Source organism: Odontomachus brunneus, unplaced genomic scaffold (assembly GCF_010583005.1).
Source record: "Odontomachus brunneus isolate Ranch 3 - 2012 unplaced genomic scaffold, Obru_v1 Obru_scaffold_188, whole genome shotgun sequence".
Taxonomy (NCBI): domain Eukaryota; kingdom Metazoa; phylum Arthropoda; class Insecta; order Hymenoptera; family Formicidae; genus Odontomachus; species Odontomachus brunneus.
The window spans coordinates 584,099-610,471 of record NW_022639638.1 but is presented as its reverse complement, the minus strand read 5'-3'; the positions used below and the strand labels follow the sequence as shown (position 1 = coordinate 610,471).

General features: G+C 42.5%; 1 protein-coding gene across 1 annotated transcript in view; it reads right to left on the bottom strand.

The window, feature by feature from the left end:
- Positions 1-21,755: 21,755 nt before the first annotated feature.
- Positions 21,756-26,373, bottom strand: part of LOC116851726 — a 47,985-nt gene continuing 43,367 nt past the window's right edge. The window contains exon 5 of the mRNA XM_032831442.1: positions 21,756-25,967. Coding sequence (XP_032687333.1) covers positions 23,652-25,967 — 2,316 coding nt within the window. The 3' untranslated portion in view covers positions 21,756-23,651. The remainder of the gene's footprint in view (positions 25,968-26,373) is intronic.

Here is a 26,373-nt window from a genome sequence, read left to right as displayed (position 1 = left end):
GAGAGAGAGAGAGAGAGAGAGAGAGAGAGAGAGAGAGAGAGAGAGAGAGAGAGAGAGTTAACAATCGAAATCCGTCGGCAGGAAGCGTCCACGGGAACCTGATGAGAATTCTGCCGGCGCTTCCAACGCGGCGATATGAATTATGAGCGGACGATGCGGCGCGCAAGCCGGACGTTCTCGGATACGATCGTCGTCGTCATGGTGCGCACGTGTATCCACGCGAACGCGAAATGTGCAACGTGCAAGAGCTGGTGCGCGCGTGGGTTCTCGTGAGCTCCGTAAATCATCGCGGACAGAGAAACAGCGTCCCTCGGTGTACGCCTTGCATATTGCTCGTCGAATACGCTCGGACAATGTGAACGTTCGCGCGTTCTTCCCGTGGACCACCGCGTCGTCTCGTCCGTGAGCGCGTCTCCACGACCAGAAATCACCGAATCATCCCGGCCCCTCGGTAAGGCGAGCCGCGGCCGCGCAAGCCACAAGCGACAATCGCTCACTCCGACACCTGACACTCGCCGGCGAACCTTCATCTCGAAAATTGACCCGTTAATTCCCGGGCTGGGACGCGGTTTCGCTCCTCCCGTGCCTTTTCGGGACAGACTTTCGCGTTACGTCTCGTTTAACATCTCTGACACGCCGCGAGAATGAAGTGAGCTTCTGCTATTACAAAGGTGAAATCAAATTAACGCGTGTTTTACGTGAACCCCGCGAATTCAGCAAAAGCCATCTTCAGGGTGAAATACATTAATAACCGGGTCTTAAATGAAAATTTGCGCACTGTCCTAATGCACTTAGGCATGTAATGTGATTTGAAGGATTACTTAACACACTCAGGTTGTCTCAGATAGTTTTAGATAGTCTCTCAGGTCGTTTCTCTACTGAAGAAGTCTTCTGAAGAAGTGAACTGGAATGTTGAAAGCAAATCCACGAAAAATACGCCACCAACTCGGAAGCCACACCATGTATTTTTCTTTATGTACACGGAGAGAACATTATAGTTTCTTTTCATAAAAATTTCTCTCACGTTTACTATGTTTTTCATAGTCCAGAAACACAGATTGTCAGTAAAGTCTCTCCTGCTAAGGATAGCAAATTTCGTTAGAAACATAACCAATTTTTTAATAATTAATTTTTAATAGCACATTACAATTCCTGAAATATAAGTAACACATATGAAATGAAACATTCATTTAATTCATTAATTCATAGAATGAATTACTGCAGAATGTCGAGCACTGTCACAAAATCCTAAAGTAAGTTTCACTATAAAATTCTCTCCGCGTGTATTTATGACACAACTCATTAACCCATAAGATGAAATATGTAGCAGGGACTCTAATAAGCGCGGTTGATTTAATTTCAAACTCGACTCGAAAATTACAGTTAAATTACTCGTTAATTTGGCGAAACCGTCGTCGCACAGTCGCGACATATGAAACATATAATCTCGAGTTTGCCCGTACTTTCTATATAGACTTAAAACGGCGGGCAGGCAGCGCGAGAATAGAATTCAATTGGCGAGGCGGAATTTCTCCAGAGATGTGGGTCACTACTTGGGCTCTCGCGATTGAGATCTATCGATTTGTCGAACGAGGCGAGCGCTACACCACGCTCGCGCGACGCAATGTGCCTGCTTTCAAAACCCTACACACAAAAGGAAATAAGAGCCACGCGAAGAGACTGACAACCGCAAGACTCGAATCGTTCGATTAGCGGAGCAATAGCGGGACGGAACTCGACGGCATCCCCAATTACCGTAAGACCCAATCCAATCTGGCGGGCGCGCAAGACCGATTACGCCGCGTGAGCGCGTTTCTTTCACGCCGACAAACGCGAATTTGACGTACGGATCGGCAACATCTCGGCGTGAATAAAGCGGAAAACGAGGAAGATCGCGGCACCGTCGGATAACTTTGCTCCGTGTGAAGGAATAACGGGGCCTCGGTCTGTCCTGGGGAAATAATCCGTGAACCTCCAACAAAGACTCGTTCTTCGATTATCTTCTCGGATCATGCCTCTGGTGATCTTGAAGCGATCGTCGAGCGCGACACGTCCATTCGACAACAGCAGAACCGGATTCGCGACGGGGCGACGTGAAAACTCGTAGTGGATCGTCCAGAGACGGCGAAAAACGACAAACGAGAACACTCCCTTTTTCGCGGACGAGACAAGCGCGACCAGATAAGAATGATAACGGTGACGAAGGAGGGTTTAGAGAAGGGAAAGGGGAAGAAGGGAACTCGAGGGATGTAGGTCGGCCGTGGATCCTCCTGATTAGTCGAGCAACGGCGAAGCCGGGCGTTCACCGTCGCGATCGTTACGCGGTAATTGCGACAAAACAGTGTCCCGTAAGAAAACGCCGTGATGTCGGCGGGGTCCTTGTGAAAGGAGTACGAAAAGAAATTCCTCGTCCAGAGGGGGCTTGTCGTTGTTAGTTGCCTGGCCCGGAAGTTTTCCTCGTGCTCTCAACGAGCAGAGCTTTTTGTGGGGAAGCGAGCGTGTCTCGCGAGACTCGCCTCTAATTCCACGATCGTCTCGGGGTGAGACAGGGCGAGTTTCGCCGGCAAATAACGTCGAGTTAGCGGCGGCGAGCGATCCGCCGGCGAAATGCGCTCTCGTGGAGTCATGCACGGAAGTTGAACTTGACGAAAGTGGAGCATCCGGATCTTGCGTTCGACGCGAGAGTCGGGAACATGCTCGTTACCGACGTCGTTTCGCCCTAGACACGCGTATTCGCGAAAGTAGAATTCCATTTTACATACGGTTAAATGTTCCTCTTTCTCTCTCTCTCTCTCTCTCTCTCTCTCTCCCTCTCTCTCTCTCCCTCTCTTTCTCTTTGTCTCTCGCAAGGACGTAGTAAACGCGAGTCATGTGTAAGCAGCTTATCTTGAGAGCAAAGTGCCAATCCAGTCTACGAATATGAAGTCAGGATGACTTGAGCGGGTCGCCGAGGTACGCGTGGCTATTAATCGCACGGATGACCTGCTAAGATTTTAAAGACTTTACGTGCGTGCGTCATAGCCGCCACTTTCTAAATGAACAATCGATCGTGGTCGATGAAACTTGCCCGGCGCGGCCGGGCAACGCGGAGGGGAGCAGCTCCGTGCCGCGCGGAGTGCACGCGAGAAAATTGCGGACGAGCGAGAAAAAAATTGAGAGAGAGAGAGAGAGAGATGCAAACGATATTCTATATCCGATGCACTTCCGCACTTGGCGCGGAACAGAGTAATTTGCGCGCGGCGGGCATGATTTATCTGACGTTCGTAGAGCCGGGCAACGTATTCGCGTTGCTCGCATCGCCAGGGTCATGCAACCGCGCAGTAAAATCGAGATTTATCCGTGCACGGCCTCTAACTGCTTCGCATCGGCGTGTCCGAGTGCAGCGGAAGGTAAAGAGAACAACACATAGGCGCAGAGAAAAACGTCAAACAGGAAGAGAGTTAGTGTCGCGCGACTTTCGCAGCGCCACGCTTTGAATTTTTCACACGTGCGAGAAATATCGCTCGGGACACACGTGTGAACCTCGCTCGTGTGCTTCGGGATCGAACACTATCTCGCACTAGCGCTGCGCGAGCTTAACCCTTCACTGTGTATTCGTGTTCCACGAGGTGTCGCAGAATTATGGTCGAAGACTGAGCCGACTGATAGAATTCGTGCGAAGAAAGAAGCTTGGTAGTTTCGCGAAGAACTGATCGTTCGTCGGATATTCAGCTTTTCACTTCGCAAGCTATGTGCCAATTATCCGATTGTTCAGAAGAATCTTCGATTCAACCCGCGGTAATAACATCGATCTCGTCATTATCACAGTAGAAACTCTGTTCTCTAAATGCCTTTGAATAAAATTTCGTTCAAACAGAGGAATGACGCTCGAGTCATTTGAATGTCGAGTGACTTTCTCCTCGTGCACAGTGAACTCTCTAAACTCTGTGAATCATCCAGTAAATATTTTCACTCGAAATTCACGAGTGATTTCGATATACCGCGTTGTAATTAATGTGTTAAAATACTCACTCGTATGTGAATTAATCTTGGCTATGTGTGTCTTTGCAAAACAAAAATGGAAATATTCAATTCAATTGAAACATTTTTTAATTTAAAATAAAATAAAGGGAAATACGATATTTTTACGAGACAGCTTTGTATCACTTTTCACAATTTTATGAATAAAAAAATATAGATAGCACGTATCACTTTAATTCTCATTTTATACTGTGTCAAAATGAAGTCGCTCAGCAACCTTCAGGTAGCCGCGACTGCTGGAAAGAGGGAGGGTGGTTAAGAAATTCGCTCTAAGTTTGATATACATTCTCGTAACTTCGGGTAGCGGCATTTTCATCAGAGTTGGTACGTTTATACGCGTAAATTATAATTACTATGTCTATACTACATGTAGACAACGTAAACTATGCATGAGATGTCATCTATGTCGATGATGAATAATCTATGAATATCGTTTAAAAAGCGTATGGCTTGCTCAAAAATTAATTAAGGAAAGTTTATATTTTATTTTTATTTGATTTTTTAAATCTTAGTATAAATTTATAAACGTTGTTGTTTAGATAAGTTAGAGAGTCAACAGAATTTTCTGATTATATTTTTATCTTTTCAAAGTGAAATCTACCAATCTGTCACATAATGAAATGAAAATCTTATGTAATTTATCTTTTCCAACATTTTATATTTATAATTAGTATCCCAAACAGATATGGTAACTGTCTTGTAATTTAATTATTCTTTTTTGTTGTATATTTTAATGGAATTTACATGTAAATAATTTATAATATAATTATATTTTATAGTACATTTTTTATAATAATTTACATTATTCTATGTAATTTACATTGTCTACATGAGAAAAGGCCGTGTAAACATCACGTAGACAATACATAAACAATTTACGTAGTCTTGAAATTTACAGCGCAATCCTGCTTTTCACCGTCGCCTCCCTATAAATTTTTACTTTCGTTTCGAATGAGCTTCACTTCAAGGCATTTAGAAAACAAAGTCTTCGGAAAAAAGAATCTAAACCGATCGCTAAATCAATCATTCTGAGTCGTCAATGACCCAATAAACACCAACTAACAGTAACATATAATCATCAATGTTATAATTTCTTACTCAATAATCCAATAAGCAATCTGTGCGCAGACTGACGTCAAATTGGTGACAGATTCGAGCAGAATCTGTCGACAGATCCATAGACATCTGCGTTTCCAATCTGCTGTTAGATTGTCGACAGAGTCTGTCCATACAATACGCATGTCTAAAAGACGTCTTAAAGACGTCTTTATGACATTACCAAAAGACATCTAAAAGACGTCTTATTTCAAATGTCTTTAAGACGTTGCCAGAAAGACGTCTAAAAGACGTCATAATATTATGTGGGTGCTGAACAGGCTCTGACGGCAGATTGGCGGCAAAATGCTGCTTCCGTTAGAGCAGCAGAGCCGTTAGAGTCTGTCAGCAGACTCTGCGAGCAAACTGTCTCCAATCTGCCATCAGAATCTGATAAACAGATACTGCGTGCAATCTGTTGTCTTTCTGTCACAGATACTGTTAACAGACTCTGCGCAAAATCTGCTCGCGCAGATTTGACTATCTGGGAATGTAACCGTTACATAACACGTGTATTATATCGCACTTACATGGAGTGAGAAATTGTAACATTGATGTTACTGGGTAACGTAGTGTAAACACGTTAGTGTTTACTGGGAAGAGAAGAACGTAAGCACACGCGCCGGGAAGATCGCTTTGTGTCTCATGTCTCTACGTCGATCTACGGCCCGCGCAGTTCGGCGAACGCCGTTGCAATCTTGAACGCCCTCTGGCGCCCTCTGTTGTATCACGCATAGCACTCGCGTGAGCGGAGAGTCGTATGTTTGGGCGACCGCGGGCGATAGCCGTCAGCTGACGGGACACGGGAGTGGGGGCAAGGCCGTGTTTCTACCTCGCGCAACGTAAACAAATACGCGGCGAACCCGGACCTACGACGGACCCGGACCTACGACAACTTCGCGCGTAGTCGCGTGACCATGCGCAAGTGCCGCTGACTTCGCGCGTACTAGCGCCGAACTGGTCGCGGTCCTACCATTGAATCAGAGTTGTAAAAATATCAATTAAATTCGCCTCAATTTAATAATTGATTTGAGTAAATAATTTAGAAGGAATATTTGAAGGAATTCAATTAAAAACTGTTGAATTAACGAATAAAACAAGCAAAAATAATTAAAGATTATTCGATTATCGATTAATAGTCAATGTAATTAAGGGTATTTAATTGACAACTGATATAAGCAATATATATAAATATAAATATATATATATATATATATATATATATATATATATATATATATATATATATATATATATACATACAGGGTCTCACACTCACCTTCGGGAATTTTGTGAGGACATAGAACAGGTGAACATAAAAATCCTATACCGTTTTACGATATTCGCAATAATTATCAGAGTTGTAAAAATATCAATTAAATTCGCCTCAATTTAATAATTGATTTGAGTAAATAATTTAGAAGGAATTGGAATAATTTGGAATAATTTAGAAGGAATATTTGAAGGAATTCAATTAAAAACTGTTGAATTAACGAATGAAACGAGCAAAAATAATTAAAGATTATTCGATTATCGATTAATAGTCAATGTAATTAAGAGTATTTAATTGACAACTGATATAAGCAATACATATAAATATATATATATATATATATATATATATATATATATATATATATATATATATACATACAGGGTCTCACACTCTCCTTCGGGAATTTTGTGAGGACATAGAACAGGTGAACATAAAAGTCCTATACCGTTTTACGATATTCGCAATAATTATAGAGATATTAATTGTAGAAAATTTGTGAATGATCATGCAGGATATGGTAAATGAGTTATAATAGAGACGACTGCCGTCGTGTACTTTAGGTCAAATTGAAATTTTGCAAATAATCACATAGATTTTTAATTATTAATTAAAGAAGATGAGTGCATTATCACGCAAAATCGTGCAATAACCTTCTTTAATTAATAATTAAAAATCTATGTGATCATTTGGAAAATGGTAGAGGACTTTTTTGTTCAATTTTACCTAAAGTATAAGTACACGACGGCAGTCGTCGCTACTATAACTCATTTACCACATATATATATATATATATATATGTAATGGTTTTTCGTTCCGTGCGGGATAGTCTTAGTCGGTGCGGTCCAAGGTTTAGCTTAATAAATTGGAAGCAGTGGTGTAGATAACAATAAGTGTGTAATATTCTATTATAATACTATTTACAACTATGTACATCTGAAGTTACGCTACTGGCGCGTGGTCGCGTTTTTGCTCTCGTCGAAAATCTAAGTTGACGTCGTGATGGTAGCTGCGAGCAGCCAGGCGCGAGCGCGGCTGGCGGGACGCGGTCGATGTTGTTTCGCGATATTCTATTGCCCGTGTTATGAGTTTGTAGACTCAGCGGGATTTAAACTATTGTTGATATTGGCTTTTAACCGGTTTCGGGACGGTTGTTGTCGCGGTATATCTCGTGACTTGTAAACGCTAGATCTGTTGCGATGTCGGAGCGATGCTAGATAAAGGATGTTGACGTCGCATATCCACCTCGGTCGACGGAACAGTCTAGGGAGAAGATGTCAACGTCGCGTATCCACTTTGGTCGACGGAACGGTCTAGGATCTCTAGGAGGTTGCGAGCTCTGGTCGGTTGAGCATCTCAGAGAAGCTCTCCGGCGGATCTCTCTCGATACCGATTTCGCGTCGGCTTTTATATTAATTTTGGCAAACAGCGAAGCTGTTTTCTCGCGGATGTTCGGCGTTTGTCCCACGGTTGTTCGGTGTAAACAATAGCTAATAATTGTCGTGACGATCCGTTATTTCTGTGGATCGTCACATATATATATAAAAGCATATATTCAGCTCGGTTGGTTATCACGAGCAATATAAATAACTACGGTTACAATTTTGATTGACATCGATTGGTTAATCGTCTTACTTCGCTTTTCGATTAAATTTGCTTATATCAGTTATCAATTAAATAACCCTTAATTACATTGACTACATTCAATCGTTAATTAAATAATCTTTAATTAGTTTCGCTCGTTTTAATCGTTAATTCAACAGTTTTTAATTGAATTTTTTCAAACCAAACCTTTCAACCGTTAATTAAATGATTTTTAATTAGATTTCTTGAAATCAATGGTTAATTAAAATATTTTTAATTGAATAGGCTTATATTAATCGTCAATTAAATTCGATAATTAATTGAAAATTAATTACTCACAATTCTGAGTCACAATTGAATTACTCACAATTGAATAAAAAATACCAGGAAGGAACATGTCGCGATATATCGTGGGTAATCGATTGTGTTGCATTGGTTCAGTTTGATGACGTGAACTACGTCATAAGTGACGTTACTGGAAACACAGTCCGGCGATATACTTTAACCTTTTAAGTATCACTGGTACCACTTAGGATCACTAGTGGTACCATAGGGACCACTTAGAATCGGGCATTTGAAACCTTATAAATGTGCTATTTAGAGTGTTTTTGACAATATTTCATTAAATAAAAGTTACTAGAATGTTCCATGAATTATGCGTCTTAAAGGGTTAAACATCTGGGAAGTATATAGCAAAGGAATATTAATTTTAAAAGAATAATAGAAAATTTGTTTTTTTATTTTGCTCATATTGGTAAGGAAAATAAAATTAGTCACTTGTAATAATTTTCTCTTCAATACGTTTACGCACCTTTATCTATTCGATTAATTGACAATATTACGTCATAACATCATTTTATTTCGATTCCATATCGATATAGTCGCATTTGATTCACTTTCACTACGTTTAGTTTACTTTCATATCCTTCGCACTTCTAACAAAAGATTTTCTCTTTATGTTCCTTCCTGCTATTCTTTATTCTATGCTCTACAAACAGTCGCCGAAATCTTCATTCGTAGAAGTCGTAATGACTTCAAACGAAGACCGTCAAAAAACTGAGGCCATTCCTCCGATATATGTACGATTTCTGTTCGAAATTAATTACTACCAGTAATTAATTCTGCTTCTGCGATGAAAGATTTTGCGATAAAATTTATTGTTAATTTTAGTATTAATTAAAATTATTATTAATTTTTACTGAAGTGAAAATAAATTCACACAATGGAGAATAAAATACAATTAAAAGACTGTATAATGTAATCGGCAGTAACGTTAATTCAACAGAGTTCCGACATTTACGTCTCCGAAAATTAATCTAGCTTATTTCGCGTCATTGTACATGTTGAAGACAATATTTAACAATTTTTGGGTATGTACATGTTTCGTGAAATTAAACGTACATTCGATATATTTTGGACATGTATATATTCCGCGTGAATTGTTAATACTCTGTGAATTTCCCGAAGTATCGATTATTTTGCGGTACGTGCGATGAATATAACTGGTAAAATAAGAAGCTGAATATCTCGGAAATGATCAGTTTATGAAACTACGTCTACGTGTCGGGACCTTTTTCTCTGCAAATTTTATTGGCCAATTAAGTCTGCGCTCCTGCATAATCCTGAAACATGCTGTATACACGAAAATCGTTTCGCAGATAACTCTTAAGGTGGTGGAACACGGGCACGGGTCTCGCCTTGGGCGCTTTATGTATGACGTTGTACAGGAACAGATAAGATTGGTGCAATGTTCCGTGCGTAGATGGTTGCACGAGTAGCTTCGTAAATAATTTAGGACGTATATCGAACACGTACTGATTTTATATTTGTTCATTTATTGTGTTTTCCGACCGATACTCTCCGACATCGTTTATTGCCATTTTTTTGTGTTTCGGAAATATTTGCTGAAATGATTCCGTTTATTCGTTCGTTATTTAGCTTTTATAAACGCAATATATCTGTAAATGGATACCACAATTCTGCTTTCAAAGGACAGCAAAGAGAGAGAGAGAGAGAGAAGTAGGAGGGGAAAACATTCGTGATTACCCATTTTATAGTAGACAATCGCTCGCCGGCTTTCACATGTCGATGTGAAAGAGGCGCCGCGATAAAGGGTTAAACGCGTAATACACACGCAGGCACGTATACACGTGTCATTCGTACACGTACGTCCCAAAGAGACGTTTTTCATGCCTCACACGGCGAGTTCACGCTTTGCGAGCGCATCTCGTAGCAGGCCACTCGTAGCGAGAGTTCAGCTAAGTACTGGACCACATTTAGAAACGTCAGACTCTCGCGAGGGAAGGTAAATCGAGGTGGAAAGGCTCCGGAATACCGAGCACCTCAGACAAAGAGGAATAGCGGGGCAAACTTCTCTCGTCCCTTTGGGAGTGCCGAAAGCCACGTTTTCGATCGCGAGTATTATGACACCGCGGCAAAGCCGCGATGTACACGGTCTCTCTCTTGCAGACGCAAGCTTGAATCCCAAGAAAATCGCGCACCTTTGGATGACACTCGTCGCTGTGCAGTCACACAGAGATATCGAACACTTTTCTCTCAACGCATGTAGCCAGTGGTAGAAAGATTGCAGTCTTTCTTCTTCGATGAATTTCGTGACCATCAGTAGAGGATAATCCGTTTCTTAACATCAATTTTTCAATAGTAGTTTAAACATAGATTTAAATATAAACTCTGTTCAAGCACATTAAATATGTTGTCAGCACAGAGTTTAAGCTTAAGTCTGCGTTTGAACTAGTAGGTGGAAAGATCGATCCTCAGTAATTCCCGGGGGTTAAATTTTCCTCTTGGATATCGGATGTGTGCTAAAGTTCATCGAGATAAAAGCGTCACGATCTTCCCTCTACTGGCTGTACAAATGCACAAACAATTATTGTTTGCGCACGGTTGAATGCACGAGTTATCCGCTCGGCTATCTCTTGCTTGTATTTTAATTGCTCACGTGAGCCAAGGACTCGTTCCGTTCATTATCTCGGCGCGTTGAAAACGCGCCGAAGTAACGCGAAATACTACTCCGCGATTGGCCCGATCGATCGCAACACGTTTTCTAACGGCACACGTAAGTTTGGAGCATCCCCATATTCCCAGTGAAGATCCGGGAAACTCTGTTGAGCGGAACTTAGAATTTTGAATTGTAATCGCGTATCTTGACGCGCAGCAAATGGAAATTTGTCCGAAGTCACATGCGCCAATTAGTTCGTTCGCGACTAATTAAAGTTATGGCGCGTCCTGATCATCAGTCAGGATTTAATTGATCCCCGAACTTCTCTATTGGTATCGCACATATTTGCCAGCGATTAACGCGTTTGAATTGGGATTCGGCATGGCGCGGTCTCTCGACCGCTTAAAATCCTTTATTGAACTTCGGAAGTCGACTGGAAGGAAATGAAATTTTCGCAGTCTGCGAGAGAATCGCATGCTCCTCTGAAATAATACCGCGTACGTCTTCAAGACAGAACGAGCGGTTTCTCTCGCAAATTTCGCAAGATCGTCATGCATAGAACGTGTGTAAAAGCCGTCTTCGCGCGATATAATTCATTAAAACGTCACGGCATCATTATTTCACAAACGCGATCCATTTATTCAGCATTTCCCTCGAATGGTGAGCTTTTGCTTTTCCTCGGACGAAAAGCTCGTTCGATATTTTGAAACCTGCGCGGTATCTCTGCCGCATAAAGATTAAATATCGCTTCCATTTTGCAATTTCCAATTATGGCTCGTTGTATTGATACGAGGTGGGATTACGCATGAAACATAAATAACAGTCGATCAACGAATAACTCTTTGCGGTTGAGGCGCAATGAGCGGTAGAAATCGTAGCTACTTTAACAAAAACAGGTCTGCAAACGTTCCGATTGTGATGGAGTTTGAAGTTATTGGAAATAAGAGACTCGTGTATTTCTTACAATATTAATTAATTCGTATTTAGTTCGAAATTAATTTGACTTTTGTACTTGATCGTAAACGAATATCTTTGAAACCGTATAGTACATAAAAAAATATTTCACAGACAAAATTGTCATATTTAACGCACTCTATAGTTATATGATGTTTACAGTCTATTAAAATTTTCGCAGGATTTTCCCTGTTTTATTAATTCGAATTTAACTCTATATTAATTCGATATGTACTTCATTGTGAACGAATATTCTTAAAACCGTACAGTACATGAAAAAATATCACAAGAATTTTATACTTAATGCATTTTGTAACTATACGATGTATTTACGGCCCATTAAAATCTGGCATTCGCAGAACTTTGCTTATGAACACGACGCGGCAGTACATTTTCAAGTCTCTTGCAGAAGAGCAGAAGAGTAGTATGTGCAGCACGCACACTGTCCTTCTTAGCCACCTCACGAAGTCGACATTCTGTACTCTCTGTGATGCCAACATTAAACAGATGAGATCTCAGGGCCACGTAGCTTGTTAGCTGCTTCATCACAACCTTAAACTCCTTCTGCTTAGTGTTTGGAACTTGTTAGTCTTGCTGGGATAACTTGTCAAAGATCTTGGACTCGCGACAACCCTTGCAAGCTTCGATAGTATCCCTCCTTCCTTCACTTCTTACTTCCTCCCTCAGCATTTCCTCGTCATTTTCGTTCTTCTTTGGTTTCTCGATTTTCTTTGGAACGGCCAAATTCTCCGCATTCTTCTTAAATTTTTCTCGCTACGTCTCTTCTTTTTCCATACATACTCTGGTGTCTTCGCCAGTCCACTCACAATAGCCATTTCAAAGACCTTGTATTCCCTCCACGTTCTGGAATTTAAAACTTGGTCGATTGTCTTGGATAAAAATCCCCTTATCTCTCGTTGTCTATCCTCTCATCGGATAAAATCGAGAGAGAACTCCAAACGTCAAATACGGCGCTTTTGCAGGCAAACCTTATCGTCGTGAGAAACAACGGCGAACAAAAGTCTGAGCGCAGTATGCAATAATCATACGTTATGGTGAACGGTCAATTATTTTCTGTGAAAACAACCAAACATTCATACAACCTAGGAAGAGAGTCACCTACTCACCGAACCATCGGTACTTAATTACCGTTGAATAGCCAATCTATTGTTCACTATAGTATATGATCACATTACACACTGATAATCGCAGTAAGACTTGTCGTTCTTTTTCCGGCGAAACAAAAGCGATAAAATCATCAAAGCTGCCGAGATATGTAGCCGCAGGCACTTTGGTATCTCGTAATGGAAATGTATCGCATTACATTCCAACGTGCACGACACAGTCATGTCGAGTAGAGCTCGCTCAGCGGCCGAAACGGCAAGAATGCATCGAGCCGCAAAGGGTTAATACTCGCGACATGTTTGCGCTCCCCGTCGTGCTTTCCTCCTCTCTTTCCATTCACTCCGCCATTCCTTCCCTTTCTTTCTCCCATTATTCATTCGTTTCTGCGACTCGAGCGTCGCTCGAGCGTCCTCGTGGTGTCATTATCTCTCGCAAAATAATTGCTGCTCGTTAAGGGCGTCCTGCCCGCGCCGCGGGAGGGCGGACAAAAGACGTCGCTTCTCGACGATGAGATCTCCGTCGATCTCCGTCGCGAGGAGGTGGATGAAACCGAACCGGTTAAGCACCGTCGCTCGTCCGTTTCCTCCCCCTCCTCCCCCGTGCGAATCAGATATAGGCGTAATTAACGAACTTCCGACATTTCTGGCACGAGTTAAAGAGCGACGAATTCATTTCGAGCGGCGAACAACGAGCGTTATCGGCGCCGACACTCGCCGAGAAAATACTGCTCGCGCGGAGTTTATCGGGCCCGGGATCGGGGATCGACGTCCGTCACGAGATCCGCGATTGATCGGCGGCGCGACTTCGATTGCCCTCGTTTGAATCGTTCGTCGCGGAGCGCGGACAAACGGAGCGAGTATTACAACTACGAGTATTAATTCAACGTGCGAAGGTCGAGTCGCGCACCGGCTCGGATGATGTTCCCGCCGATGCCTGGTGAATTACGCGAGCGACCTTTCGGTTGTTTAACGCGGAATACATCCGCGCAAGTACGCGCATACACGCACACATGCACACACTACATGCACGGAAGAGGCGCACAACCGTCCCCGTGCGTATACCCGCGATTTATTGTCATTATTTTCGGACAAAGATGACTCTATATAAACGCGATTAAACAACGTCCTCGATGCAATATCGAGAAACAGGCGATACGATTAACGTATCGGATAAAGCCTCCCCCGGCGCGATATTTATGCCGACGGCAGCCAGGAGAGGGGGGAGGGATGGACGCGATTAAAAGTTATTGTTTTACGTGGCGGACGCGATTCTCCACGAGACGATTATAAGCCCCACACGCCCGGTGGATTGATATCGGTTTCCGATTCTCGGCCCGTCATCCATTTACGAGAGCAAGAGAGAGAGAAACAAAGAGAAAGAGAGAGAGAGGGAGAAAGAGGGAAAGAAAGAGAGATCGATGTTAACATATTCTAAGCTCCAAAGGAAAAAGGAAAAGAAACTTTTGAACGCACGTACGCCTCCGTACGCGCGGCGTCTTATCTACATACAAAAGGTGATAATAATAACGTACTACAACCAAGTGGACCAACGTCAAAAAGCCACATATGGAAATTCTAAAAAGGGTCGTAGCATAGGAAGACCCGCTTGAAAGTGTTATAAGTACACATCACGGGGCGCGTCGACCCATCGGCCGACCGGTCGCATCTCGTTGGTCGCGAGTAGTGGCTATTTCGACGATTGAAGCGGCGGCAAATGCGCGAAAAAACGCGCGCGGTCGTCACAGTGAAGGATTCGTCTAGCGACGTGCGCGCAAATCGCCGCGAACGATGTGCCCGGACCGCGCGCGTACACATCGCCTATATGCATTCGCCAATATTGGCAATTGATCCGGGGAGCGGTTCGTGTAACCCGGGTAACTGTAACTCTGAACGGAGAGTGCACCCCGAGATCGATCCGGAGACGCGTTCGTGTCATATTGTAAATATGTGCGAGAAAGAAAAAAAAAAAAAGGGAATATACACTGAAATATTAAAAAATTAACAAATTTATTAAGTTGATACCATTAACATATTTACTTAAGTGAAAAGAACTTTGATGTGAAAATCATGGTATCTACCTAATAAATATTTGTTAATTTTTAGATATTTTTTTCTCAATGTAAGAGCAAAAAATCGGCGTCGTTCTCGGTTAGGGGTCGTGTTTACGTATTTACGACGTGTTGTACTGTCTTAAGGATACGTCTAAGAGTCCCAAATTCCAACAACGAAGTGCGGGAATTTAGACCATGCGTCACATATTCTAAATCTAAGGTAAGGAGCGCGTGCAATCGTTGGGGGTCCAGAGTTTTGCGAGGACTCGAGTGTTTCGTATGATGATGAATGGAGATTGTACACATTGTTTCCGCTTTATACCAACTTGGAAAAAGAAAGAGAAAGGAGGAGAGAGAGAGAGAGAGAGAGAGAGAGAGAGAGAGAGAGAGAGAGAGAGATGCAACGATACGAGCTAGACTTATTTTTCTTATGATTGCGTAAATCAACGCGCTGTAATTGTTTGAAAACTTGCATTTGACATTAGATTTGAATATATATTCTATGTCGCTACGTTAGCTGTACCGTGCTGTGTGTACATATATGAAAAAGAATTCCCAGTATGGTAATGATAATAATGATATAAATATACATGTAATTAACAGTACGATAAATTATTCTGTGGCTCGCGTATTAGTCCGTAAGAACAAGCAACATTGGGAGAGATAGGGTTGCCGCTTCAATCGGAGAAACGCCTTATCAGCGCTGCTGCCCGAGCTCGGGTATGTGCTCGAGAGCTCGCAAATCTTCCCGGTAACAAAGATCGATGAGCTCTAGCGCGAAACTCGCTACGTGCCGGTATGCCGATCGGTTGATCGCTAATAGGCGTAGATAGGAGAAATAATGATATATCAGCTTGTGCTACATAAATATATAGATATATGAAACACGTACCATTGTCTAAAAAGTCTATTATACGAGATATTTCCACAAATCATATATATATTCATGCATATATATGTGTATATATATACATACATATATATGTGTATATATATACATATATATATATGCATATATTTGTGTGTATGTATATATATATAAACATGAAGCGCTCTACAACTTCCTTTTCTAGTACATTTTAAACTACCATTTTTATTCACGAAACACACATTACACTGATACATTTATGTATTATGTATACATAGAGAGAATACTGTAGTAAAAATTATAATACATATTTAGTACTCCGGGAATAGACTGGCACTATAATGAAAATTATAATAAGACATAATAAAAGTGATCGTAAACATAATAAAAATGACCATAAATGTAGTAAAAATTATCACGTTTATGATACAGTTTACTATGTTTTATTATAATTTGATAGTAATGCCGGTCTATTCTCGGACTATTAAAATTGTATTGCAATTTTTATTACAATATTCTCTCCGTGTACTTATTGACACATATACACATACCGACCCACGCACGCACACGCATACACACGCTACTTTTTTATATTTTTACTAAAACACGAATAAAATGCACATAAATACACACAGTGGCGTAACCGTATCGAGTAGACACTCCGATTACTGTAGAGACCACAGCAGGGCTATTAGATTAAACGCGTTATTAGGGAGAACTAGACTGAGAAAAAAATGTGGTTGAATGAGAAATAAGTGAGACTTTGCTTGAACAAGCAAAATTTATTGAAGCAGACGTTCGGCTGATTGAACGAATTATTACAACGAGTTATCTCAGTTGATTCAATGATTATGATTTGATCAGTGACTATATCAACGCAACTTGTTGCACTAACCCTTAGTTTGTTCGATAGATACAGTATTGTCTTTGAAGGCGGCTGACCCGTCGATCTTGCCGGTCCAGTTGCTTTTTCTTCTCAATGCACCGGCCGGATTTCGTTCCCTTTGTGAACCCTTCGCAAAATGTCAAAAGTAAACGGCGCATTTCGCGCTCGATTCGTTTACGCGCTCGATTCGTTTACGCGCTCGCTGCTCTTTCGGTGCGGGAACGGCATTACCAGCTGGTTAAGCTGTCGTCCTCGTTTTAGAGCCTGCCGACCGTGCATTACGAAGAAATAATGCACCTATATTCCGTCGAACGGGGCGAAACCTTGAATGCGGAGTACTGAGATTAAGCACGGAAATACATTTATTTGAGAGGCACAAATGCGAAAACACCGACGATAAATCAAAGATTGTGCACGACGCGCGGACGATATTCCGCGGCCGGCGTGTGCATGAAGCACCGCAACGATTTATCGAGAGAAACTATGTTGGGGGGTGAAAAAAGGAGATAAATAAAATCTACTCGGCACAATCAGCGGCTTGATGTTTTTTTTTTTTCGGTTTTTCGCCAAGGTGAATCAGACGACGTTAAATTCTCGCGACAGACGCGATCGCCCGCGCGCCTCGCGACAAATAACAGCCCGATAAAGCGGAAAATAATTGAACGTAAAAAGCGTTCGTACGAACAACTCTTGCGGGACGTGATCTCCGTTTCGTTACATTAATGTTCCTCGTTACTCTCGTAGTAATAATTAATCTTACGAGCGCCGCACACATACACACACACAAACGCACACGCGTATATATAGAGGAGAGTATGTCTTTAAGTTCCATGTTTCACACGTTGGCTTTCGCGGTTCACTTTTGTCTCCGCCGCGCGCTAAAACATTAACGGCCCTCGCCGTTGAGACAAAAGCGCAGAGGACGATACGATACGACAAACTTTTCGGACGATTAATGTTCCAACTTCCGCCGAATAAGTAACACGCACACCTCCGCACTCGTCCGTTTTCCGCTCTCTCTCGCGATTACGCGCGTGTGCGTGTCCGCGGATTGCGTACCGATCGGCGCGCCAAGCGGATCGAGAAATCGCGATTTCCCCACACACCCGCGAAATTAGTCGCGAAGATCGCGACTCTCTCCCGTGAGGTGCCGGACAACAGCGATCCGAAGATCAAGTCCACGTCGTCGTTCTATTCCAGACAGTACAAACGCCCAGAAGACATCTTAGGACCGTATTAATAATTGCCACTTGAAACTGTTTCATGTGCGACACTCGGACCTTTATTCAGATCTAAAATTTTTAGTTTGATTAAGGTGAATGTCCCAATTAGTGACCAAGTATGCTTATCGTGAAAATGAAATGATAAATTAATAATATAAATGCTAAACTAAATACATAAAATTGATTTTGTTGAAAAGCTTGAACATTTGGGATTTTAATCATGTTATATTGTGCTTATTTGCGGTAAGATTTTAATTTATCTAAAATATTTATCTAAAATATTTTCTTAAGATTTTAATTTATCTAAAATATTTTCTTAAAGTGGCTAAAGTACCATTTAGTGACCAGTCAGTTTGATTCTGTCCCAATTTATGACTTATGTATGTCTCTATTACTGATCGGCGATAAATATACGAACGGCCCTATTACCACACTGTTACTGACTGACTGACAAATACTATAAAAACTATAACTTGTTAATATTATTATATTTTTAAAAAACATAAAGTAGTGCATAAAATAATATCTGTCTTATATTAAATTTAACACAATAAATTTATTTATTTATTATATACACATTATTCAAGATTTATCTATTTTTCAGTATCTGTAATAAATTTCAACTTTAACTTTAATTTTTAGATTTAGTATTTTAAATTATGTGTGTAATATTGATATTATTTTAATTTAAATTAATTTTATATGAATAAGATTTACAGAATATATGTTCTCTTTAAAAATAGGGATATATGATTGTATATCATATTTATTTCGGTGGTCAGTAATAGGAACGCATCAATTTTCTAATACCGATTAGTGACATACATGAATTAACGAAAAGTACATACCTTGATATTTTTTTTGCTTTCAAAATATTCTTTCATCTTTTCTCAATTTGACAGGACAATTTCAGTCGCTTTAGGTTAGAGAATAACCACACAAATTCATTAAACAGACATCTGACACAAACTGTCAGCTTCTAAGATGCGGCGACATCGGACTGTTCGAACTGTCGCCGTAAGTGGTACTCTTGTAATTCTGATATTTCAGCATTCTCGCTACGGCTTTTAATTTTATTCGAAACTTGTAACTGATAATATGAAAAATTTAGTATACCGAACATATGTTTAGAATAAATATGGTTTGATTTTGATAAGCTTTTAACATGCTGTAGTCTAGGTCTAAATAAGAGACACATATTGTTTTATATGGCCGGTAAGAGGATGAAACACTCTCTTGAAAAAAATCGGTTTTAACATTTCTGAGCGAATATTATCGGAACGGTAAATAATACAAAAAAAGTTTCGAATAAAAGTTTTATGGGTTTTAATGAGCTTTATGAGCTTAACAATATTATTCAGATTTTACAAAATTAAGGAGGAAAAAAGGGATTTCGAAATAAATGATATTTTCGAAAAATTTGAGTGCATTGTTATAAAGCCCATTAAAACCCATAAAACTTTTATTTGAAACTTTTTATTATTTACCGATAATATTCGCTCATTAAAACCAATTTTTTGCAAAAGGGTGTTTCACCCTCTTACTAGTCGTATGGGTACGTATAAAACAATATGTGTCTCTTATTTAGACTTAGACTACAGCATGTTAAAAGCTTATCAAAATCGGAATGTAACACTTAGGTAGGTTTACTTGTAAGTATTAATATATGTACATATATATAATAACACTGATACCTAACTCTGGACATTTTTGTTGTTTTGGTTTTTAACCCTTATAGTGCCGAACAACGATATATCGTTGTTAGCAACTTGCGAAAAGTGCCAACGACGATATATCGTTGCGCATATGATGCTGCCGGACGATCCGCGTCGCGAGAGAACTCTGTCTCAAAACTAATTTTATAGACGTTATAAATGGTTGAATTTCTCTTCAAAAACGGTATTTTACGCTTAGATACATTTTTTTCGGTCGGCACCAAAAGGGTTAAATACGAATATTTAAACTTCCGATATAGAAGGCATCGATACTTTTACCTCACATCTGTAATCGCGAGTCAAGTGAGAAACTTTTATCTAACTCAAGTCTGAGTACCTCACTATTAAGAGAAGTTTCAAGTAACGACTGTCATTGTGGACCTTAAAAGACATCTGAAGCAGGCATCTTCTGAAGAAGACGTCTAAATAAAACAGAATGTCTTTTAAACATTGTCTTTGAGACATCTCTTAGAAGTTTGTGCTGTCTAGGTCGCTTCTCTCAAGTCACTCCTGTTCGCAAAGAGCGTCTGTTCCGTTCTCGTCGATATCAGCTTTAATCGTCTCGTATTCGTGAGGTAGTAGTACAGCCCACCTTTAACACTCCGCGCGCAGCGAATCTCCGCGAGATTTCCGGGTTAACTTGCACACTTCCCTCGCACGCGACACGGACCCGAGTCGATGCGCGAAATTTTGCCGTTCCGTTGGCCGCTTTATCGCTCCCCTCTCTGTGAGATATCGATGCGAGTTCCATAGCCGAGGGGTGCGATGTATACGTGTGAGAATTAGCCGCGATGTCCATGTTTCTTGCTCACTCGGCGCAGTTGCAGCAGAGATAGTGTGTGTATATATATACATATATAATAATAATACACTAATAATAATATATATAATAATATATATATTTTAGTGTGCGTGTGCCTACTGTCATCTTATAGTTTGATACTATTGTACATACGCGACCTGTGTGTACCTCGAGTTATACACTGTAAAACACTTTAACTGTCAATTATATGGAGTTTTACGATATACACAAAACTTCAAGCGGCGTGATGGAGGAGAAATTATATATATATACATATTGGTATATAGATACGTAATGTGTGACGCGCGAGATACGCGTGATATAGTCGGTGGTAACATATAAATGTGAACTGTATGGCCTGTGCATAATTCTAAATTAGGTACGTTTCGAAGTAATCATCCGTTAGGACTTTCCTTTTTATGCGTATGTAATCAGCGAGGTGGAAAGAAAGCGAGGGGAATAGAGACTCGACTCCGGTGTATCGAGGATTACTTCAAAGACCATCGAGGCGGGTAAAATACTGTCTCGTTCTCTAATCAACGGCAATTAGTGCGAGAATGAATACACGAGACGGAGAGTATCAGTTTGTGTCCGCAACACACGACGACGTCTCATAGAGTCCATTTTGAGTCTTTCCTACCTCTTCGTGCGTCGCGTATGCAATGCGTTAATTGTACGAGTCGTATCTTTGCGTATTCGACGTAATTCGCTCCACTCGACGTCCCTGATTGCCTTCCCACCGGAAAGATTCTGATTTGCCGGCCGAGCTGATTCCGCCGGCATACGATACGTTGCAGGATTTATTATGGAAACTTGCGAAATATTTATCGCGCAGAGCAGGAATTTGTACCTTTTTCCAATCCCCCAAGTAGCCTCTTTCAAATATTCACGCGACGAGCTCGCGGGCCGCTTCGAGGACTTTACTCCTGCGTTGTGAATCTCGAAATAGTATTTTACTTGTTCACGATTATGCGCGCCATGTAACTATTCGCCGTGACTCGAATATAGGGTTGAGCGATATTAAACGAATTATTAAATCAAACTCAGTGGTGTCTCGTGTATATATATAGATATATATATGTATGCGTGTCTGTGTGCGGGTGCGTGTATGTGTGACTTATTATTATTCGAGATGTCCCTCAATCTCTCCGGTCCGTCCAGTCACGAGGTAAGTTTGAGAATCCTCCCAGGTACACGGGTGTTCCTTTTTTATTTGGAGATGTATTTATTTACATTTTACAGTACAAAACGATTATATTGAGTACATAAATAACGGTAAGAACAATGAACGTACATCGCCTGTGTTTCGTTATCTCCTTAGCGTTAAGCAGTTCCGACATTACGGAAACTACGCGGCAGATTAGGCGCGAAATGATTTCGAGAGAATGACGTCGCACGCTTTGAAATAAATACGATGGCGTGTGATTCGCAATAATTACACTAAACGAGACCTTCCTAATTGTTAGTTCACAATCCGTTGTTGTTGTTGTTGTTGTTACATTACACCGTCCGCTAAAATAATTCGCGAGATTTGCTTTTGGTATCTTCCTCTTACTCTGCTTCTCCCTTCTCCCTCTGGCGAGATTAATCTAGCTTATAAAGGTACAAAAGAGACGTACACGAAGAATATTACGAGTAGATCGGAATGCTTTCTCGCGAATATTGCACATCCTGCGATGTCCTACCGAGCTCCCTTTTGCTGGCGCGAGAAAAAGCTCGACTGCTCTCTCCTCCGAAGCCGCTTGGTCGGGCAGCGGCGCTTCTTCGCGGACTTCACATGTTTCCACCCGAGAAAAAAATATAATGTCACCCTCAGAGAAATTCTCTGAGGATTGTGGCCTCAAAAGGGACTCTTCTGAAATTACAAGAAAAATATTCTAACATTTAAAAAAGTATCTTATTGCAAAGCGTTACTTCTTGTAATCTCGCGTTTTAAGCAAAAACTCTCGCTAATAGAGTATCCTTCCTCTGATGAAACAAATTATTATGTATATGTGTATAATCTACTAGATATTTCTTTTAATTTCTGTTCTTTCAAATCAAAAGGATATTTACTTGAAGCGGTATACGTTTGCTAGAAGAACTTTTTATCAACAAGACTTGTGCTTTAAATAAAATGCGAAATTCTTTTAACGTTAAAAATATTGTACTTAGAACATTTTCTATTTAGTTTCAAAAAAACTCTCTTGAGGCCATATATGAGAGAATTTCTCTAAAAAAAAAATTATATTTTTTTAGTTCACTCAGAAAAATATAATCTCATTCTTAATGGAATCTTCTCCTCTATATATGGTTCAAAGAGGATTTTTCTCAAAAAAAAAACAAAAGAAGAAAATATTTAAAGCACAATATTTTATTCCTTTTCATTAGAAGAGGGATATTCTTCAAAAGTTCCCCTTTAGAATATGGGATTACAGAAAATAGCACCTTGCAGCTGTTTTTGGATGTTGGCGCATTTTCCTTTTAATTTCAGAAAAATCCTCCTGAGATCATAACATGAAAGGATTTCTGCTAAGGACGAGATTTATACTTTTTTGAGTGTTCCATTTCCCGGTTTTGCTTTTTTGGTATAATATCTGCTCGTCAAGAATCGTTTCTCCCTAAGTATCTCGAGTATTTCTGTGTGCGCGCATGAAACGACGGAACCCGCGTACGTGGAAACGTGCTCGCTGCGTCCCGAGGCGTTCTCGATTTCGCACGGCGGACGTGACAACGCGATGACAATAATTTAGGAGCGGAAGTGAGCCATCACGTTGCACATAACACGTGAGCTTCCTTGGTTGCCCGAAAGGCCACGTCATCGGCACGGATACCGTTTAACGGATAGCGTTTCGGGGAAAGCGACATAAGATTTTGCTTTCTGTACTTTCCGTCCGCTCCGGCGGAAAGACGATCTCCTGGAAATTCTAGCGCGACAAGTGTCGAATCTCCCCGACGTGCCTTAATCGCTTTACCGAGGAAGCCCTCGAGTCTGTCGGAGAAACTTGGAATCTCCCGGACGTGGCGCGTCCAGGCCGAGATTATCGATCACACGCGGTTCGCCGACAATTAAAAGATGATCTCGCTCCGCTCCGACCTTCTCGAGAGAGTCCGGCCGTCAGTTCTTCTTTGTGAACTCTTGAAAGAACGCCTCGATCGGCAAGGTCGGCTCGTCTGTGGTGATCTTAAAGTGCGCGGACGGCACGACCCTGCTCTCCGGCGAGACAGCTTTGAACATGCCGGGCTTGTCGTAAAGAGCGGAAGCGGAGCTCGTCAGATCCGCCACGCTCTGCGACGCCTTGGCGAACAACTCCTCCTCGTCGGAGCTCACGTCGAACTTGGTCGTGGATTCCGTTTCCACTTCTTTTCGCGACACCTTGCCCCCGTCGTCATCAGAGGTGGCGGGCGCTTTCAGTTGCACTTGGCTTTCCCCATACCGATCGCCGCTTGTCTCGACCGGCAACTGCACTCTCGCCAGCTCCTGCTCTCCCTTCTCGTCTTTTGGAGCGCTGGTGCTGATGATGGTCTCAGGTCGATTACCCTCGTTCTCCTGCACCCCGAGTTTCACCAGATCGCCGTCCACAGCCTCCCCTTTCTCGCTGACGATCTCGTTGCCCACGAGGTGAGTGGTCGTCGCGGCCGTCGTGCTTATGGCCGAGTAGAAGCTGGTTTCCTCAGCGGCCATCTCCGTAGACTCCTGTTGCCGTCGTCGCTCCGCGGAACCGGCCGCCGCGGCTGCTACCGTCTCCTTATGCGGATGATGCGGTCGGCTCTTGGCAACAGGCCGCCTCCGTATCGAAGACGAGTACACGTTCTCGGGCCGCGCCGAGCTTTGCCGCACGCTGCTCTCACCGCTGTTCAGTTGAGAACGCGTGGGACTGCTCGTGGTGGAGGCGATCCTACTGCGGTACACGTTGCTGCTGATCGGCCGTCGCTTCGGCACGAACCTGTTGCTCTTCTCGGTCGTCGAAGACGCGCCCTCCTCGGGGAATTGCTCGTGCTCCCTCGCGGCGGCCGTAGGCGCGGCGGACGTGGTGGTTCGATAATTCATCCTGGAGACGTATTTGTATCTACCGGTGGTCTCCCTCACGGGCTCGGCGGCAGTGGCGGGCTGCTGAGTCTGCTGCTGATTTCTCGCACTCGATGTCCTGTGCTTGGTGTAAGGAGCTCGGGTGGACGCCTCCGCGGCGGGCGTCGGCGCGAGCTCTGTTGTCGAGCTCTGAAGCTGCAGCCTGGTCTTGTAATCCAAGCGACTCTTGTAGTCCTTGATGCTGAAGCGCGGTCGGGTGGCGTTGCCGTATCTCAACGGACGGGTCTTGTGGGACCTCAGCGTGGAGGAGACCACGTTCTGTGTCGTCGGTTGCGGGGTGGTGGTAGTCGTGCTGGTGGTGGTGGTCGTCGTCGTCGTCGTCGCTGTCGTTGTGGTCGTGGTCGTCGGCGCGACTGTGGTCGCTCGGTCGTAATAATTGCCGTCGTCGGTTCTCACGTAGAGTTCCTCCAACGGTATGTTGGTGACGATACTCGGGTTTTGCTGCCGCGAGTCCACGTTGTAGTCTTCGGCTTTATCGCGACTGAGCTCCGTGCCGTAGTACTCCACTTGGACTCCACTTGGCGCGGTGGTGTCTTCGTGGTGGTTCTCGCGGTATCCTTCGCTCAGCTGCGACGTGTAGTCGTAATATTGATTGATCGGCTGATTTGTGATACTGTACTGTTCCTCTGCCGGACCTGTGCCGTAAGAGGCGCTCGGCTGGTTGGTCGCGAACGGGTTGTTCTCGTTGTTGTAGCCCGTTACCGCCTCCGTGGCGTGTCCGTGGGAGGACAACGAGGAGTGCGCGTTCTCGGTGACGGCTTCCGCGTCGAACGACTCGCTCAGGTGGTTCACTCTGGTGCGATGACTGGGTCGTTTCCTGGAATTGGTTCTCTTGTCTGTGCCGGTGTCGTCGTCGGTGTAGCTCACTTGAGTCGGCTTGATGCGCCTTCTTCGGGTCGAGTCGTAGTGATTCGCTTGCACTTCTTCGCCGCCTCGGTTATATTTAAGGAAGTCCTCCCCCTGATGCGACACGGTGACGGGTTCCTGCGTGGTCGTCGATGGTTTCCTTCGTCGGTGCGAGGATCCTGGCCGGCGGACCCTGGGTTTTTGCGTCGTCACCGCCGATACAGTTTGCGATTCCGGTGCTACGGTTGTTTGAACGGGCACTTCCTCCGCGTGTAGGGTCAAGGGCACGGAGGTGTCCACGGGTTGGCTCGGCGGTTCCGTCGGCGTGATGTCGTATGCGACGGTCAATGGCTTTTTGCGACGGTGAGGGTCACGTGACGGTTTCTGCGGACGATATGGCCGGGTCTCGGTTTGAGGATCGCGATAGTCGACCTGTTGCTCTTGGTACTCGTTCTGGAAGTGCTGCTGATATGGATAATTCACTTGATTCTCCGGAACCTGCGACAGACGGGTTGGAATCTTTTTACATTTCATAAAAAACCTGTCAATACACAAGAAATGGTCGCGGAAAATCTTATTTCGGTCAATTTGTCTCGACCTTCAGAATATACTTATATATTTAAGAGCAGACAAATACTATTATCGAAGAAAAATGTAGTATCTTTGATCTATAAGAAACACTATCTAAAAAAATAATTAACTTTGAAACAAATATTCATTAACTTATTTTAACCTAAAGTATAATTCTAAATTAAAATTCAATATGATGAATAAGACTTGAAGAAAATCAAAATAGATGAGTTTCTCTTATGGCTGCAGCAGTTCCGTCACTGCTCCAGTCCGAAGTGGACCGAAACGTTCGCAACATACATCCATGAGTACCGCAATCCGAACTCATTGTCGA